General features: G+C 56.6%; 1 protein-coding gene across 5 annotated transcripts in view; it reads right to left on the bottom strand.

Moving 5' to 3' along the window:
• The window catches only part of SRC (SRC proto-oncogene, non-receptor tyrosine kinase), a 61238-nt gene that overhangs the window by 12265 nt on the left and 29228 nt on the right, over nucleotides 1–19745 (bottom strand). Inside the window, exons 3-9 of one of the 5 annotated variants that reach the window (XM_012455049.3) lie at nucleotides 19357–19496; nucleotides 10285–10452; nucleotides 9907–10060; nucleotides 8664–8921; nucleotides 6891–6990; nucleotides 6604–6621; nucleotides 270–302 (exon numbers count right to left, since the gene is read on the bottom strand). In XM_012455049.3, coding sequence (XP_012310472.1) covers nucleotides 270–302; nucleotides 6604–6621; nucleotides 6891–6990; nucleotides 8664–8913 — 401 coding nt within the window. In that variant the 5' untranslated portion in view covers nucleotides 8914–8921; nucleotides 9907–10060; nucleotides 10285–10452; nucleotides 19357–19496. Of the gene's footprint in view, nucleotides 1–269; nucleotides 303–547; nucleotides 1594–6603; nucleotides 6622–6890; nucleotides 6991–8663; nucleotides 8922–9906; nucleotides 10061–10284; nucleotides 10453–19356; nucleotides 19497–19745 lie in introns of those variants that run through there. The other 4 variants (XM_012455048.3, XM_012455051.3, XM_012455052.3 and 1 more) reach the window with 4 other exon arrangements.

Here is a 19745-nt window from a genome sequence, read left to right as displayed (position 1 = left end):
GGGCTCCTCGGCTGAAAACTACAGGTCCCCTCCTGCAGCCTACCCATCTGCAGGGGGAAACTGAGGCCAGAGGGGGCTGGGACTTGCCCAAAGTCACACAGTGAGCCCTGTCCAAGGGGGTGAGGTGGCAGAGCCCCAATGCCCAGGGCACGTCTATGCGAAAGTGAAGAGGAGGAGGAGGGGGAGGGGTGATGGGGATGGGGTAGGAGGAGCTCCCGGCATGGTCGGGTCCCCTGGGTCTGGGCGGGAGTGGGGAGGGGCGGAAGTACCTTTGCAGCCATCTGAATGTGAACCAGGTCTGGCTGGAGCGGGGGTCCAGAGACACAGAGGAGGGAGGAGAGAGCGAGAGCCCAACAGGAGAGAAGAGGCAGAGATGGGGGTGGTGAGAGGCGGGAGTGGCAGAAAGAGCAGGGGAGAGAGCAGGAGAGCCAGGCGGTGCTGGGGACGAGGGACAAGGGGGCAGCCACAGAGGCCTCACATCCAAAGCAACCAAAGGGACAGGGGCAGGGTCCACAGGGAGTGAGGGGAGGTCAGTGGGCAGGGAGACCTGGGAACTAGGGTCCAGCCCCCTCTCATTCCCACTGTGCAGCTGGGAAGACTGAGGGCAGAGAAGCAAAGGCCTCTCTGCTCAAGGTCACACAGCCAGGCCCGGGCTCCTGACTCCCACGTAGAAGGGGCGCCCCCTACAGGGTGCAGCAGGGCTTGACAGCTTGCTCGGCTCTTCTCAATCCAAGGTCACTTTTGCACCTCAGCGGGACCCTGAGAAGACACACAGCAGGCAGGGTGGCCCCACCCACTGCCAGGGCCCAGAGAGAGAAAGACCCTTGCCTACAGTCACACAATCTGAACCTGAACCTGCATCCCTGGCTCCCAGTTCTTCTGAGCTGGCCCTGGCCACATTCTTCAGCCCATATAAAAGATAGAGGTGAGACCAGGAGGGTGCAGGGCTTGGGAGCTCTCCAAGGACCTGTCAGAAGACAGGGGAGCACCTGAGACCCTGGGGCTCGGCTGGATGGCTCGAGGTGAGCCAGGGGGTGTGGTGTCCCCTCCTGCTGGAGTGAGGGGGGTTGTGATTGGGGCTGCATGGCCTGACGTGACTCTGTGATGGCTGCGCATGCTCAGGCGGGGAACAAGCCCACGTGGGGTCGCTGGAGGGAGGGGCCTGGAGCAACGGGGCAAGACCTGCCTCAAGGAAAGAAGCCTTTGGATGCCCCAAATCCCCACCCACTTTCTTATTTTACACCCACCCGGAGTGTCCACACTTGTCTCTCCCACTGACCCTCCAGGCCACCCTGCAAGGGAGGAAGGCAGGGCCCAAGTCCCAGATGAAGAAACTGTGGCTTGGAGATGTCAAGGGATCAGCGCAGGGGACACACAGCACGCGGGCCAGTGTAGATCAGCACTTGATTGACTGATTGATTGACTGAGATGGAGTCTCGCTCTGTCACCCAGGCTGGAGTGTGGTGGCACAACCTCGGCTCACTGCAACCTCCGCATCCTGGGTTCAAGTGATTCTCCTGCCTCAGCCTCCTGAGTAGATGGGATTACAGGTACACACCACCACACCCAGCTAATTTTTGTATTTTTAGTAGAGACAGGGTTTCACTATGTTGGCCAGGCTGGTCTCGAACTCCTGACCTCAAGTGAGCCACCCACTTCAGCCTCCCAAAGTGTTGGGATTACAGGTGTGAGCCACCGCACCCGGCCAGCACTTTCTTTAGAGAGCTGGGGAAACTGAGGCACAGAACAGTGCAGGGACTTGCCTAAAGCTACAAAGCAAGGACTCAAATCACAGAAAACAGCTCTCTGAGATCTTTCAGTTCAAAGCCTCCATTTACCAAAGGAGGAAAACGAGGCACAGACAGGGCAGTGATGTGCCCAAAGCCACACAGTCAATCAATGGCAGAGCAAGAGCGAGAACCAGGGCCCCTGAGTGTCCACAGCCTGGCACAGGAGGCCTCCCCAGGCCCCAGAGAGGCTGAGACCTTTGGGAAAGCCAGTGGCAGATGAAAGAGGAGGCTGCAGGGCTGGGGCAGAGGACAGGCCACCGTGGGAAGGGGCCAAGGTCTAAGGCCAGATGCTAAAAACGGAGGCCACTTGACAAAGCCAGTCTGCAGGTTGGCTGGCCTCCGGGGAGTCCCCAGCCACCCACTCAGAGTGGAAGGCTGGCAGGAGGCCTGTGCTCAGAGGCCAGCCAAGCAGGGCCCAGGAGCGAAAGGAGCGCAGCTGACGCTACCCAGACTTCAGCGAGCAGGGCTCCCGGCTCCCCAGCGTCAGCCCACCTGTGAGGCTGGGGTTTCATGGTCCAGTCTGGGGCTTTCATTTCACAAGGGGCGTGGATAGAGAGGAGATGCACTCCAATTTTACTGAAGGACCCAAGCTCCAGTCTCAGCCTGGCCCCTGATTTAGAGGGGTCTGAGGGCGTGGCTCCAGTGCTGGACAGCCCTGCACACCGTCCCAGCTCACTACTTACTGGCTGCGTGACTTGGCCCCTCCCACCAGTCTCACCGTCTGTTTCCTCATCTGCAGGGTTAGCCATGCCTCCCTCCCAGGATATAAAATGTCAGAACAGGCTTGGCCTGGGCTCATGCCTGTAATCCCAACCCTTTTGGAGGCTGAGGTGGTCAGATCACTTGAGGCCGGGAGTTCGAGACCAGCCTGGCCAACATGGCAAAACCCCATCTCTACTAAAATACAAAAATTAGCAGGGCGTGGTGGTGCACACCTGTAATCTCAGCTACTTGGGAAGCTGAGGCAGGAGAATCTCTTGAACCCAGGAGGCAGAGATTGTAGTGAGCCGAGATCGCACCACTGCACTCCAGCCTGGGCCACAGAGCAAGACTCAGTCTCAAAAAAAAAGGCCCAATCAGAGCCCAGCACAACATGCATCACCTATTAGATCTTGATTTAGCAAAAAAATGAAAACAACTAAATCTGTATTTTCACAGTATCCCTTCCTACTTTTCAAAACGTTTTTAATAACCAAAGCAGCACAATCCCAGTCTCCAACAAGGATTTGCTGTGTGACCTTGGGCAAGTATCCTGCCCTCTCTGGGTCTTAGCTTCCTCATCTGTAAAAAGGAGACAACATTCACAGAATCTGTCTTGCAGACAAAGTATGTAAACAGTGAGCATCAAGCTGGGCTCAGAGTAAACTGAGATAATGACCATGATGATCCTCTGAGCCTCAGTTTGCCCCCCTGTGAAATGGAGGTACCAATCCCATCTTCCCATGTCAAGGGCTGGGGAGGCTCAAACCTGCCTCCGGTGGCTGTGGTCATCAGTCACAGCAGCATCAAGCCATCAGGTTGAGGAGTTCTGCTGCATCCAGCACCTTCCCAGGGGCCTGGTCCTCATCAGGCGGGCAGCAAGCAGGGAAGGAAATCCCATATTCCCTGCCCGACTCCTTGCCTCCCACTAGTGGCTAGAAGAGGAAGTGCTGGCCAAGAGTTCCAGAGCTGTGATTTTTCACAACTGCTGGTCACCAGCTGTGTGACCTCAAGCAACTGACCTCACCTCTCTGAGCCTCAGGATCCTCTTTTGCGACCCTAATCCTTGTGTCCAGCCAGGGTGGCATGTGGCTCAGGGGCACGGCAGCTTTGGAACCTGGGATGTGTGACAGCGTGGGCACTGACATTCGCTGCCTTGGGCTGTTGGGACTGGTTGGGAGAGCTCTCTGGGGACATCCACAGAGTTGGTGCACCATGGCTGAGGCTGGCCAGGCGGGCAGTGGCCAGGAGGTCAAGTTTCCAAGGCCCCAGGCCTGGGGCACACAGTCTGTGGGGTGAGGGAGGAGTGAGGCAGGGGTGAAACCAGGGCATGTCTCTGGAGGAGGGCATGAAGGCAGGGCCCCAAGGTTCTGGACTCCCAATGTGCCCCCTGCTGCCATGCCCAGGGCAAGGAGGCAGAGGCCAGCTGAGGCACTGTTGCCCAGAAGCACCTGCCAGAAAATTCCCAAAAGAAGCTTCTGGAATTTGGGTGGGAGGAAGAGGCAGTTCAGTGAGCAACCCAGAGTCAGACGCAGAGGGGACCTGACTCCTAGAGACTCAGATGTCAGGTCGGGAGCTTGAGGCTGGCAATCAGACCTCAGCCCCCAGAAGGGTTCCCCATGCCCAGGGCCACACAATACCCAGAATACCAGGACCCAGGGCCATGTGGCACCAAGATCCCTGGTGTGGGGTCCCTGGGCCTGCTACTTCGAGGACTCCCAATTGGCCAGACCCCAACCATAGACGGGTTCCTCCTCTAGCTCTCTACCGCCCTGACGGCGGCCCAGCCCCACACATGCCTGGGGCTCCGTGCTAGATTCAGAAAGCCCCTCACTCTTACAGGGTCGGGGAGGCGCTACACAGTAACAGGCCCTGAGCAATGAAGGTGGAAGGATGAGCGTGCAGGGTGGTCCCCAGGTGAGGGGTGAGACCTGAACACGTCACCCAGGCTGGAGTGCGGTGGCACGATCATGGCTCACTGCAGCCTTGACCTCCTGGCTCAAGTGATCCTCCCACCTCAGCCTGCTGAGTAGCTGGGACCACTGGCACACGCCACACACCCAGCTAATTTATTTTTATATTTCGTGCAGATCAGGTCTCCCTATGTTGCCCAGGCTGATCTCAAATGCCTGGGTTCAAACCATCCTCCTGCCTCAGCCTCCCAAAGGACTGGGATTACAGGCATGAGCCACCTCGCCCAGCCACCATCTCTAAGCGAAGGAACAGCGGAGTGTTGTGATATGGGGCTCCCTATCCACCCACTGCCATCTCACAATCACCTACCCTGGGGTTTTCCCTGAATGAGATTCCATCACTTCCAGGCCTCCTGGCAGCCCCAGTCTCCTGGCCAAACCTCCCCCAGCCCACCCTCCCTGGAAGGCAAGATGAGCAGAGGGAAAGAGCCTGACAAAGGCAAACAAGGGGCTGCCCTGGGACTCCAGGTGAAAAAGGTGAACCAGAGTTTTCTGAGCCCTTCCTGCCTCCACACCGCTGCTCAAGCTGTGACCCCAGCCTGAGATGCTTCAAAGCCATCCTCCTGACGCCCCTCCCCGCACGGGTCTCTCCCTCCCATGCCCTCTGCTGCAACTCCACTGAGCCTTCCTGCAAGGACCATGGCTCGGAGGACCAGCCTAGTCTTCCCGCTCTGCCACTATTAGCTGTGTGACCTTGCGCAAGTCATTTCACCTCTCTGGGCCTCAGTTTCCTCATCTGTAAAATGATGCAAATAAGACTTCCCATTTCTCGAGGCTATGGGAATGCAAAAACAAAATAATGCGACTTCAAGCACTCAGCACAGGGCCTTGCTCACATAGAGAGCACAAGACACAGTGACTTTGTCGCTGCTGTTCATTGATCCTGTTCTTCGTCACCTGCTGGGCCCCTGCCACTGTGCTGAGTTACAGGTGCTATGGGGACCCAGAAGTGAGGTGCACCAGGGGACAGCCCTCCAGCACTCCCAGTTTATCAGGGAAGCAGATGCAAACAGCTGGTGACAATAAGGAAACTGCAGCTTGGCACCAGGATTCTGCCATACAAGTGGGTGGGGAGCCAGGAGAGCAGCTCAAGGAGGGCAGAAAGCCGCTGCTTCAGTTCCAGTCCTGGCTTTGCTACTTGGCAGCTGTGTGACCTTGGACAAGGACCTTCACATCGCTGAGCCTCAGTTTCCTCATCTGCAAAATGGAGACAGCCCCCTCCCCAATCACTTCAGCCCTGGCTAGACTGCAGACAGGAGTCGGTACGAGGACACGGGTGGAGACGACTGGCATGGTCCCTGGCACCTCCGTTCCCTTTGGCCTCCCTGAGAAGGCAGTCCTGCACTGATCTTGAGCAATGAACAGGAGTTCCCCAGGCAGACGCCGGAGAAAGGGCATTTCAGGCAAAGGGGAGAGCATGCGCAAGGCAAGTGGGGCGTGAGCAAGCCAGACACGCTGGGGGCAGTGGAAACTCCCAACTTCCTCAGCCAGGCTTTCAAGGACACCCAGGGATCGAGTCTCCCCCACCCTCTAGAACCTCCCTACCTTCCACACCAGTGGAGCCTTCAGCCCCCTCCAGCCGGCCCCCTCCCGCAAGCTGCCCTTCCATTACCTCCACCTGCCACACGATCTCAGGCTTTCCTTCCAGGCCCTTGACCCTCCCAGTCCCTGTGGTCGCCACCAGAGGCAGGCCCACAGCAGGGGTGCCAGGAGCTGATTCCAGGCTCACCCACTGCCGACTCAGGGCCAGGACTGGGGCCATGGGCTGTCCCCCTGGCCACATGCTGGCTCCAGGAGGGTGTGGCCAAGGCCTTCTCCACCCAGGCCATCCTGGGCACAGCACTGGGGCCTGCATGCAGCAGACATTTGGGTGGGCTGACGGGGCAGAATGGAAGGGTTGGGTGAGTAGGGAGGGGGATGGGAGGAAGTGTGCAGGAGAGTGCAATGGAGGGGCCCCTGATCGCAGCCTGGGCTTACGGTCCAGGACCTGGTCACATTGGTGGTGGGGAGAGGAGAAGCTGGGAGGTGAGGAGCAGCCAGAGAGCCGGAGACCACAGGCAGGGAGTGGAAGCACATGCAGACAGCGGCCCCGCCCCTGAGAAGCACCCACCCAGCCCGCCACCCACGGAGCATGTACACACCTGACATCCACCTTCCTCCTAAGGGCCAGCGAGAGAGAAGCAGAGAGAGGGAGAAGCTGAGAGAGGGCTGGAGGGAGCAAGCGAGAGCCAGGGATTGGGAGGAGTTTCCCGAGGCTGGGGAGACAGCAGGTGCTGCCCAGGGCAGGAGAGCAGCAGGTGCCCGGCTCCCTCCACGCTGCCCTGGGCTCTGCACTGCGCTGCCCCAATGGCAGATCCTGCATCAGCCCCCACCAGCTTTCAAGTCCCAGCATCCAGCCCTGAGGGACAATGGGGAAGGGGCCACTCACGTGTTGTTGACAATCTGGAGCCTCTCGCCTTTCTTGAAGGACAGGTCTGTCTCCGTCCTAGACTCATAGTCATAGAGGGCCACAAAGGTGGTCACTCCGCCTGCAGAGAGGGGTGGGGTGTGTCAGAATGGTGGGGCCACAGCCAGGCAAGGCATGGGCAGGAGGGTCCTGAGCCCAGGAGTGGGGGTTTGTCTCCCACACGCCACAAGTGCCCAGCCCAAAGACACGGTCGCTTTCAATGAGGATGGGCCTGTGCACATGTCCACCGCATCCTGTGTCTGCGAATCCCTGCAAGGCCCTGTGGGGGCATGAGCGTCCCTCCCTGTCTGCATGCACCCCCGGGGCTTTGGGCAGTGCTGGGTGCTGGCTTATCTGTTTGGTGCCTGTCTTGCTCTAGGACCAGAAGTACCCAATAGCAAGCATCTCTGTTTTGTTCCCAGAGTCAAGCACATAGTAGATGCTCAAGAAAGAGCCGTGGGCTGGATGAAGCAGTGAATGAAGACCACTGCACCAGGGAGGCTTGCTCTCTCTCTGTCAAGCATGTCACTCTGGGCACTCCTGGGTGTCCGGGAAGATTTGGCTCCAAGTAACTGCCCCCTCAAAAAGCCCCATCATGCCCCTATTTTAAGCTACAGCCTTCACCTCCACACATCCCCCCGTCCTCCCTCCCTCCCTGCCTGTTTTGTGCCTTTGCGGCAGCGCCACTTCTAACACCCTGCACAGCCTGCACACCTGCCCTTTGCTTTCCTCCCCCAGGTGGGTTCTGTCTGCACTGCTGGGTGCCAGGCAGCAGAGGAGACCTGGCTCGTAGTCGGGCTCCACCTAAACTTGAACAAATGAATGGTGTGTCTGTGGGTCTGTCTCACTCGGGCGTGCGTCTGCGTCTGAGGGGTCCAGGACTGTCAGTGTGTCTCTGCATGCCTGCACGTTCCTGATGCACATGTGTGCATCTGTCGTCTGGGCGGCCACGATGGTGATTTCCAGGTGCGCGTGTCTGTGTCCTGTGTCTCTGAATGCGCGTCTGACAGCATGTACGTCTGTCTTCCTCTAGGAGTGTGAGAGATCACCTGTGCATGTGAGTTTGCGTCTGGGTACGTCTGCATTGGGGATGTGTCTGCGAGTGTCTGTGACCCTGCCTCCAGTCCGCACGTGTGCGTGTCCGGGGCAGGGGTGCAGCTGTGTGTGTGGCCCCGTGTGAGCGTGTGGGGAAGAGTGCACGGGTCTGAGTGAAGCCTGCGTGGAGTGTCTGGGTCACGGACACGGCTCTCCAAGCGGCCCTCGACGGGGCCTGCCGTGCCCGCAGAGCGCCAGCAGAGGGTGCACGGGCGCATGCATCCTGGCGCGGGCCCAGCCGGGGCCGCCGGTACCCCGCTCCCCGAGCAGCCCGGCGGCCCCTCCGCCGCACGCAAGTCGCGTTTCCCGACTCATCTCTGGGCCTCTGGGCGGACCCGGGCAACGAAAAAGGCCTGGGCGCCAGGCAGCAGCCTCAGGCCCTGTCCCCCGCGCCGCCCCCCTCTCTGGGCTTCAGCGTCCCACTAAGACCCCACCACCAGACCCCGCGTCCTCTGCGCCTGCTCCACCCCAAAGGCGGCGGCGGCGGCGCTGGGAGACTCACTGTGGGCACGGCCCTTCGGACACACCCAGGTCACCCAGGGGCAAGCCCCCTGGCGGGAGGAAGGGCCCGCGCAGAGGGGGCGACCCCGGGCACGCCGCCCCGCCGCCGCCCCGCCGTGGCCCAGCAGGGCGAGGACCCTGAGCCGCCCGCGCACTGACCGGCCAGCGGGCCCGCCCTCTGCGGGGAGGTGACGGTGTCCGAGGAGTTGAAGCCTCCGAACAGCTTGGGCTCGGCGGCCGCGGGGGCGAAGGCCGCGCTGGGGCCGCGGTGGCCGTCGGCCGAGGCCGGCTTGCTGGGGGTCTGCGAGGCGGGGAAAGCGCCCCCGCCGGCTCCGTGCGCGTTCTCGGCGGGCTCCAGGCTGCGGCGCCGCTGGCTGGCATCCTTGGGCTTGCTCTTGTTGCTCCCCATGGTCCTGGCTGGAGAGAGAGGGGACCCTGGAGTGGAGGAGACGCTGGGACAGGCAGGGCTGCCGGGGCCCCTTGGCCGGCCTCCCTCACACCCAATCCACAGCTGAGGAAAACGAGGCCCAAAGAGGAGTACCAGGGCCGGGCGCGGTGGCTCACGCCTGTAATCCCAGCACTTTGGGAGGCCAAGGTGGGCAGATTACTTGAGATCAGGAGTTCAAGACCAGCCTGGCCAACACGCAGAAACCCCGTCTCCACTAAAAATACAAAAATTAGCTAGGCATGGTGGCACACACCTGTAGTCCCAGCTACTCAGGAGGCTGAGGCAGGAGAATTGCTTGAACCTGGGACGGAGGCTGCAGTGAGCCAAGATCCTCCCAGTGCACTCCAGCCTGGGTGACAGAGCAAGACTCCGTCAAGAAAGGAAAGAAAAGAGAAAAGGGAAGAAAGGAAGATAAAAAGAAAAAGAAAAAAAGGGGGGTGGGCACCAGCCTCTTTGGGTGAGTTGGCCTCTCAGAACCTCGGTATCTTCATCTGCAAAATGAGCATAAGGATGGTATCCATCCATAAAGGGCTTCCTCGGTCCAGGGCCAGGAACGGAAGAAATGCATCATAATCAGAAGCCCTGACCTTACCCACCCACCTCCCCCTGAGTCACTGTTTCCCTTTCTCCTGGGCAGGGACAGTATCTGACCCACACCTGTGTCCCAGGCACCTAGCACATGGAGGGGGCTCACTGAGGGTTCATTGAATGAATATGTGGCCGATGCCGAGGAAAGGTGCTAAAGGTGGCAGCTAAGGCCGTATAGCGGCAGGTTTGAGGGAGAGATGGCTGGGAGCTCACTGCAGCCACAAGACCTTCGCACATGTGCTTCCCACTGCCCAAATGCTCTTCCCTGGCCACTTCACCAGGGTAACTGGTGCCTCCTTCCGTTCTCAACTCAGAAGTCGCCTCCTTGGGAAGTGTTCCCCAAATCCTTTCACTGGGTCCCCTGACCTGTCTCTCCTTGATAACGTGGTCCCGTTTGGTTTTTCTTGTTTAATTCATGTGGTTATGTGATGACTGTCATGGGCTCTTGTTCATCTCGTTCACTGCTGTGCTCCCAGTGCCTAGCATGGGGTGTGGCACGCAGTAGGTGCTCAGTAAACAGCTGAATGAATGAATGACTATTTAAGAGATAGGAGATTCTTAGCCAGAAATCTGGGAGGTCCAGAGAACAGGAAACACAGAGTAAACCGTGTTGAAAACTCCCCCTGACGGCCACCGTCCTGCCTCCCAATTCCCCATCCACAGGCCCTGGCTGGTCCCAGCTCCCACCCAGACTGGCCGGGGTCTCCCCACCTGTTTTGAGCCCTAAAGGGGCCATCACCTCACCTGGTAGAAGGCAGGGGCTGTCCCAGAGGACCTGGGAGGCAGCCTGGGGTCTTGGTGCAAACACCAGGTGTGGAGTCAGGGGTCTCAAACTAGAGGGTCTGCTCTACCTCTCCCCGATGTGTGTCCCTAGGCAAGTGGCTGCCCCTCTCTGGGCCTCAGCGTCCTCATCTGCAAAACAGGGATAAAGCAGACATCTCAGTGCTGTTTTGAGGATGTCACTGGAAGGAGAAATCATAATGGTGCCCACTCTGTGATCACTGCCATCAGGTTGCGGCTCTGGCAGGCCCAGTGCTAAGAGCGTCCCAGACCTGAAATATCCTTCACCCCTCCCAAAGCATTTTCAACCTCTCAAAGCAAGAGCGAGGCAGGGTATGGCACGGTGGTGAGCGTGGGCTCTGAAGCTGGGCTCTCCACGTTCAGATCCTGGCTCTACCCCCTCGACCTTAGGCTCGTGACCTAACTTCTCTCCATGCCCTGCTTCCCCGTCTTTAACGATGGGGTCATTGTGGTAAATGCATGAGGTCCCCTAGGGTGCTAGAGCCTCGAAGGTCACCCTGCGCCTCAGCCGTTATTGATACTGTGTGATTCTGGACGCACCAGGGAGGCGAGTTCCCATGATTCTCTGGGGAGGCAGAAGGCCTAGGAATTGGTCCAGAATTTCCTCTGAGAACCCATGAGTGGGGAAAACACCCCCTGACAGGCTGGGTCCTCGGGCAAGGCTGTTTGCCCTGAGCGCCTAGCCCAGCTATGAGACAACTCCGGCCCAGCTATGAGACGCCCTCTGCCCAGCTACGAGATGCCCCCTGCCCAGCTATGAGACAAGCCCCTGCCCACCAATGAGATGCCCCCCTGCCCAGCTATGAGATGCCCCCTGCCCAGCTGTGAGATGGCCCCTGCCCAGCTATGAGATGGCCCCTGCCTGTGTGAACTTCAGCCTGTCCCTGTGCCCGCGGGGCCTCGGGCTGCCCAGCTGCACAATGGGAAATGGGAGTACAGCTTGCATGCTCCCTGGGGACCACCCAGCTCAGAGAATGTGGGGTCGGGGAGATCCTGGGGAGACCTGCCCAACAGCCCAGGGGATTACCATGGTCTCCTGAGGGACAAGTCAATGGACCTGGGGACAAGGAAAGCCAGTTTCCGTGGCAACCTATTCCATTGAGGTCACGGTGCCCATCAGCACTCACCCAGCTGGCGTCCCACAGGACCTGTGACCTGGTTACTTGCAGCCTGAGGTTTGATGGGGGCCCAACCAGCCTGCCCCCTAGTGCAGCATTTATAGCACCTACTAGCAGGCCCTGTGCTCTTCACTATAGGGGACATAGAGACGAATTAGCCAGGTCCTGCCTCAGGACCCCAAAGCAGGTGACTTGTTTATGAGACTTTGAGAGGAAGCAAATTTTTTAAAAAAAATTTTAACGTAGGAAGAACTATCTAAGAGCCTGAACTTTCTTTAGTATACAATAAATGTTGAGGAGTGAGCTCCCTGTCACTGGAGGTAATCAAAGACTGGAGAATGGGTAGTTGGCTGATGTGCCGTGAAGGGAAACAGAAAGCCAGAGCTAGACTTTAAGGGCCCTTACAATATCAGAGATACATGTTCCCTCTTGGAAGGGGACAAGAAGAAAGGACACAGCCCCTGGCCCCTAAGCTCTTACACGAACATGAAGACCGTCCTCACTGGGACACTCAGAAAAAGCATAACAGGGACCTTTAAGACCAAGCTCAGGGGACCTGAGCCACCAAGTGCAGTGTTTGTTGGTTTGTGGGACTGTTTTTTTGGTCTTGGTGGTTGATCCTGGTGTTTGTGGAGAGGCAGCCGGGTCGAGGTTAAGAGCCAGAATGTGAATCCTGGCCTGCCGCCCTTCGCCTCCGTTTTCCTCTCTGTCGATTGGGAATAACACCACCCATGTCACAGGGATGCTGGGAGAATCCCTGAGAAAAGTACATGGAACATGCTCAGGACAGTGCGGAGCGTTGCCAGGCCTCCATAAATGGTAACTTTATCATTCAGAATGGACTCTTTGGGAATTACAGGAAGACAAAGAGAAGAAAATAAAGGCCAGATGCGGTGGCTCACACCTGTAATCCCAGCACTTTGGGAGGCCAAGGCGGGCAGATCACAAGGGAGATCGAGACCAGCCTGGCCAACATGGTGAAACTGTCTCTACTAAAAATACAAAAATTAGTTGGGTTTGGTGGCACGTGCGTGTAGTCTCAGCTACTCAGGAGGCTGAGGCAGGAGAATCGCTTGAACCTGAGACACAGAGGGTGCGGTGAGCCAAGATCGCACCACTGCACTCCAGCCCAGCAACAGAGCAAGACTCCACCTCAAAAATAAAATAAAATAAAATAAAAAGCCCAATAATTCTGCCCCTAGAAGACAACAACCTGGGTGTGGTGATGCGTTTCCTTCCAGCGTCACAGCAGTGCATGATTGTCAGCAAGCTGGGATCCACCCATTGCCCTCGACTGTGTGCTCCCTGCTGGCAGGGCCAGCGGGACCCATCTCCATGCCCCCAGAGGCCAGGATGGGCCTGACACCCACCAGGTGCTCTGGAAATATTTGCAGAATAGACAAAAGACTACATGAGCGTGGATGTATAATTTGCATCCTGCATTGTTCCTGCAATGCCACACTGAAAAGACTCAACATCATCCTGTGGTATTCAAATACTCCCAGAGCTCAGACCATGAATTGGACCTTGCTCTAAGTACTTTACAAACATTGACTCATCGGCTCCTCATGATAATCTAAGAGGTAAATACTGATCATGTCTTTATCTTACTGTTGAGGACATTGAGACAGAGAGGTTGAAGAACTTGCCTGAGGTCACACAGCATGGGTGAGAGTGAAAAGGGGTCAAGGAACCACACTGGGCAGGCAGGAATCAAGAGCTGCTCAAGGGGTCTGGGGGGGGAATTCACAGGCCCCACCTCCTACCCGCAGGGCCTCTCTCTCACAAAACAGCCAGATGGCCTTGGCAGAGGGGTGAGTGGATAAAGCAGCCCGCCCTGCTCCAAGAGAAAGCCTGAGAAAGCTCCGGGCAGAATGTGCTTGAGCAAGATGGCCCACTGAAGGTCATGTGGGTAGCATTGTGGCCCCCACTTTCCAGATGAGGAAACAGGTCGTGAAGACGCCCAGAGGAGATTCTACACTGCCGCCTCCCTCCTTCCACTTAACAGTGTTAGTGTGATCAGAGCATCTTCTCAGGCCACTCTGATCACTCGTTCTTTTTCTTTTTTTTCATCTTTTTTTTTTTTTTTTTTTTGAGACAGAGTCTCGCTCTGTCACCCAGGCTAGAGTGCAATGGTGCGATCTTGGCTCACTGCAACCTCTGCCTCCTGGGTTCAAGCGATTCTCCTGCCTCAGCCTCCCAAGTAGCTGGGATTACAGGCGCCTGCTACCATGCCCGGCTAATCTTTTTTGTATTTTTAGTAGAGAAGAGGTTTCACCATGTGGGCCAGGCTGGTCTCGAAGGCTGCACCACTGTCCACACAATAACTCAGTGAGGATGGGAGTTAGTCTCGGGGGCTACTTCCATGCTGTGGGACCCCAGGAGAGACCGCCCTTCTCCCTGACGCAGAGCCCTATTCTGGGGCTTCCTGGTTCTGGGGCCCAACCGCCAAGTCACCATGAGTTGCTCCTTGGAGAGGGGCCGACCCCCCCTCATCTCTTCCGCCACTTGCAGCCTCCAAGGTAGAGATAGATCCTTGCGGGCATCAAGGGGAAGCAGTGGGGTCCCTCACTGGGGCTGCCTGAGGTTCCCAGGGAGAGATGGCCCCTTTCCTTTGGGAAGCCACTCCTCACCTCAGGCTCTGGACTCCCCAGCAGACAGGGGCCTGCACTATGGCTCGCCCCCTCGAGGGTGCCGGGTAGCTGCCATAAGAACTTTGCCCTCAGTGCTCCCAAGGCCTTGAGCTAAGCAGGTCCCCAGGTGGCCTAGCCTCTCCCGCTAAGCCTGCATCCCACCCCACCCCTGCCCCCATCACTGACAGTGCCACCACGCACGTCCCACCCCAGTCATTCCCCAGGTATTCACAGAGACCTGCCATTGCCAAGTCCTGTGCGGGCTCTGCCCATGGGGGGCCCTGGGGCAGCTCCTGAGGCTTCCTCCAGTGCTTCCCTCCCGGCCACCCAGTCTATCTGCAGCCCTTCAGGCCAGGGCCCCGCGGTCCTGGGCCCGGACACAGTAGTGTGGGCCCCTCCAGTCCACCTTCCCCCGACAGCCGGAGGCAGCTCTGTAAACCTCACAGTCAACCGGACCTCTCCGGCTTCAAACTCTCCACGGAAAGCCAGGCGCCGTGACTCATGCCTGTAATCCCAGCACTTTGGGAGGCCAAGGTGGCCGGATGACCTGAGGTTAGGAGTTTGAGACCGGCCTGACCAACATGGTGAAACCCCGTCTCTACAAAAATACAAAATTAGCCCATTGTGGTGGTGCATGCCTGTCATCCCAGCTACTCAGGAGACTGAGGCAGGAGAATCGCTTGAACCTGGGAGGTGGAGGTGGGCCAAGATCGTGCCATTGCACTCCAGCCTGGGCAAAAAGAGTGAAATTCCATCTCAAAAAAAAAAATTTCTCCACAGAAAGTCACTAACAGCCTATGTGCTCCTCAGAGATGGGTGGTTACATGAAGGTGGACAGCAGTGCAGCCGTTACAAACACTCAGAGCCCAGGTTGCCCGAGGAGAGCCTCCCAGCACACTGCTAAGTGAGAAGAATCTCCTCTGGGCATATCGGGCCTCAGTTTCCACCTCTGGAAAATGGGGACAATGCTTAGGGTTGTGAGCAATCAAACATGACAATGCCAATGGGCTTAGTGTGGCGCCTGGCCTGTAGCAAACACGAGCTTCTATCATCTCTGTAAAGAAAACTGAGCCTCGGCAACATAGTGAGACCCTGTCTCTATAAAACATTAAAAATTAGCCTGTAGTCTTAGCTACTTGGGAGGCTGAGGTGGGAGGATCACTTGAGCCCTGGAGTTCGAGGCTGCAGTGAGCTATCATCATGCCACTGCACTCCAGCCTGGGTGACAGAATGAGACCCTGTCTCAAAGGAAAAACAAAGAAAGAAAATTGCACACACACATGCACTCTACCTGGGCGACAGAGCAAGACCCTGTCTCAAAAAAAAAAAAACTAAAAGAATAGAATTGGATTGTTTGTAACACAAAGAAGTGATAGATGCTTGAGGCGATACATACCCCATTTACCCTGATGTGATTATTATACAATGTATGCCTGTATCAAGATATGTCATGTACCCCATAAATACATACACCTACTACGTACCCATAAAAATTAAAAATTAAAAAAAAATTAAAGAAAGCTCTGGAAGGATTCCAAATTCATCACAATGTTTCATCTCAAAAGTGTGGGATGGGGAGAGGAAAATCCCTTTTTCATTTTACACACTGTATCAACTGACATTCAGAAATGACTTTGTCATGATTTTCTAAAATGAGAATTTTTTAAAATTTTTCAAGTGCTTCCCATCATTACCCTGTGGACGAGGCCTAAAGCCGTCACCTGGGTCCAGCCGGTCCTGCAGCTGGTGTTGCTGCTGTCTCCCACAGCGTGTCCCTTCCTCCCTCGGCCTGTCCCATCCTCCCACAGCGTGTCCCTTCCTCCCACGGCCTGTCCCATCCTCCCATGGCCTGTCCCTTCCTCCCACGGTGTGAGTGTGCCCCATCCTCCCACGGCGTGCCCCATCCTCCCACAGTGTGCCCCATTCTCCCACGGCATGCCCCATCCTCCCCTGGCGTGTCCCATCCTCCCATGGCATGCCCCATCATCCCACTCCATGCCCCATCCTCCCACTCCATGCCCCATCCTCCCACAGCGTGTCCCAGCTTCCCACGGCGTGTCCCAGCCTCCCACAGCGTGTCCCAGCTTCCCTCGGCCTGTCCCATCCTCCCACAGCATGTCCCTTCCTCCCACGGCCTGTCCCATCCTCCCACGGCCTGTCCCATCCTCCCATGGCCTGTCCCTTCCTCCCACGGTGTGAGTGTGCCCCATCCTCCCACAGCATGCCCCATCCTCCCACAGTGTGCCCCATCCTCCCATGGCATGCCCCATCCTCCCCTGGCGTGTCCCATCCTCCCATGGCATGCCCCATCCCCCCACGCCATGCCCCATCCTCCCACGCCATGCCCCAGCCTCCCACGGAGTGTCCCAGCCTCCCACAGCGTGTCCCAGCTTCCCACGGCGTGTCCCATCCTCCCACAGCGTGTCCCATCCTCCCACGGCATGCCCCATCCTCCCATGGCCTGTCCCTTCCTCCCATGGTGTGGGTGTGTCCCATCCTCCCACGGCGTGTCCCATCCTCCCACAGCGTGTCCCATCCTCCCACAGCATGCCCCATCCTCCCATGGCCTGTCCCTTCCTCCCACGGTGTGGGTGTGTCCCATCCTCCCACAGCGTGTCCCATCCTCCCACAATGTGCCCCATCCTCCCACGGCATGCCCCATCCTCCCCTGGCGTGTCCCATCCTCCCATGGCATGCCCCATCCCCCCATGCCATGCCCCATCCTCCCACAGCGTGTCCCAGCTTCCCATGGCGTGTCCCAGCCTCCCACAGTGATCTGCCTGACCACAGGGCACCGCACACTCTCTCTCACCTTCCGGCTCACAGATGCTCAGAACACACTGCTGTTCAGCCACTACACACCAGCCCCTTCCTTCCTGATTGAGAACATCATGTCTACCTCTTCCAAGGGTGGAGAGCAGGCCAGGAGCTTCAGAGTTGAGAGTGAGAACCCCAGTGAAACCTGGGTTCGATTCCTGGCTGCACTTCTTACTAGCTAAATTTCCTTGTGCAAGTCACTTTGCCTGTCAGTTTCCTCCCCTTTAAAATGGGGATAGAAACTGAACAACTGAAAAGTACGAGTGAGAGTCCATGTGGCAGGAAAAGAATAAGTGTACGGTCAATAGTACACGATGTTTACTGCTGTCATTATCATTCCAGGGAATAAGAGGAGGCAGCGGCAGGGCCTTGAACGCCAAGCACAAAGCTGGGCACTTTACACACAGTGGTTTTTTTTTTTTTTTCAGACGGAGTCTCACTCTGTTGCCAGGCTGGAGTGCAGTGGCACAATCCCGCTCACTGCATCACTGCAACCTCTGCGTACTGGGTTCGAGCGATTATCCTGCCTCAGCCTCCCAAGTAGCTGGGACTACAGGTGCGTGCCACCTCGCCCAGCTAATTTTTGCATTTTTAGTAGAGGTGGGGTTTCACCATGTTGGCCAGGATGGTCTCAATCTCTTGACCTCATGCTCCGGCTGCCTTGGCCTCCCAAAGTGCTGGGATTACAGGCATGAGCCACCGCGCCTGGCCCCACACAGTTGGTTCTTAATTGTCCCAACAGCACAGTGAAGCAGGCACTGTAAGTGCACCCACTTTACAGGTGGAATCAGGGTTCAGAGAAACTAAAACCTTGTCCAAGGCCACACAGCAAGTGAGTGCAGCAGAGCTGGATGCTCACGGTTCAGGAGAGAGGTGTCAGAACCTACCTCTGGTGCCCTGCCCGCCATACCAATGACCCCACGGCCCAAAGCAACACAGGGTCAGAGAGCAACCTATGACCTCGTCACCTACATCCTGGACCCTCCACGGAAGCCGAAGCATCACAGAGCACTCAAAAAATACAAGTGGAGCCTGGCACGATGGCTCATGCCTGTAATTCCAACACTCTGGGGGGCCAAGGAGGGTGGACCACCTGAGGTCAGGAGTTAGAGACCAGCCTGGCCAACATCGTGAAACCCCTGTCTCTGCTAAAAATACAAAATTACCTGGGTGTGGTGGTGCACGCCTGTAATCCCAGCTACTTGATAGGCTGAGGTAAGAGAATCGCTTGAACCAGGGAGGTCGAGGTTGCAGTGAGCTGAGATCAAGCCATTGCACTCCAGCCTGGGCAACAAGAGCAAAACTCCATCTCAAAAAAAAAAAAAAAAAATACAGGTAGCCTGGGGCCAAAATGCTAGGTTCAGAGGCCAGCTTGCAACTTCCTAGCCATGCAGCCTCGGGAAATGGAAATTGGTGTGATTGTTCCTACATAATTTGGGGCTCATTGTGAGGAAACCATGAAGTCATATTTGTAAAGTGCCTAACACATAGAATGTGCTCAATATCTAATTAGCTATTACGATGAATTCTGTGGAAGACCTGGTGCAGACACTTGCCCTCTTTTCTTTTTTTTTTTTTTTTTGAGATGGAGTTTCACTCTTGTTGCTCAGACTGGAGTGCAATGACGCAATCTTGGCTCACCACAACCTCTGCCTCCCAGGTTCAAGCATTTCTTCTGCCTCCGCCTCCCAAGTAGCTGGAATTACAGGCATGCACCACCATGCCCGGCTAATTTTGTATTTTTAGTAGAGACGGGGTTTCTCCATGTTGGTCAGGCTGGTCTCGAACTCCCAACCTCAGGTGAACCGGCTGCCTTGGCCTCCCAAAGTGCTGGGATTACAGGTGTGAGCCACCATGCCCAGCCGACACTTGCCCTCTTTTGCAGTCACTCTCATAATTAGGCAAAAGCCTCCAAAATGCCTATTATATGTGCCATGCCCTGCGTACGGTCCTGGGGGTGCTGCCTGGTGGAGCTGATTAGGAGCCAAGGCCTACCAAAGCCACTTTCCAGGTAAAGAGCGCAGAAAAGCCAGGCACGCCACTGTGGACTGAATGTGCGCCCCCCGCCGCAGATTCATATGTTGAAGTCCTAGTCCCCAGTGTGATGGTGTTTGGAGGTGGGCCTTGGGAGGTGATTACATTTAGATGAGAAATAAAGATGGAGTCCTCGCAATGGGATTAGTGCCCCTCACAAAAGAAGAGGAGACCAGAGCCCCGTCTCTGTGCCATGTGAAGAGGCATTAAGAAGGTGGCCGTCTGCAAACCAGGAAGACAGTCCTTATCAGACATGGAATCTACTGGCACCTTGATAATGGACTCTCCAGCCTTCAGAGCTGTGAGAAATCAATGTTTATGGTTTAAGCTGCCCAGTCTATGGTATTTTGTTATAGCCGCCTGGATGAGTTAAGATACATGTCCACCAGCTAACCCCACTTTAAGATACTTACCAATACAATTAGCTTAGAAAAAGAAGGCTGGATGTGGTGGCTCACGCCTGTAATCCCGGCACTTTGGGAGGCTGAGGCAGATGGATTGCTAAAGCCCAGGAGTTTCAGACCATCTCGCACAACATGGTGAAACACCGTCTCTACAAAAAAAAAAAAACACAAAAATTTGGCCAGGTGTGTTGGCTCACACATGTAATCCCAATACCTTGTGAGGTGGAGGCAGGAGGATCGGTTGAGCCTAAGGAGTTTGAGACTAACCTAGGCAACATGGTGAAACCCCATTTCTACAAAAAAATACACAAAAACATAGCCAGGCATGGTGGCATGCACTTGTGGTCCCAGCTACTCGGGAGGCTGAAGTGGGAGGATCCCTTGAGGGAGGTGGAGGC

This window comes from Aotus nancymaae, unplaced genomic scaffold, assembly GCF_030222135.1.
Source record: "Aotus nancymaae isolate 86718 unplaced genomic scaffold, 86718_ANA_hifiasm-v0.15.2.pri h1tg000029l, whole genome shotgun sequence".
NCBI classification, from domain to species: domain Eukaryota; kingdom Metazoa; phylum Chordata; class Mammalia; order Primates; family Aotidae; genus Aotus; species Aotus nancymaae.
The sequence above is the reverse complement of the archived record's forward strand: the minus strand, read 5'-3'. Positions and strand labels throughout refer to the sequence as shown.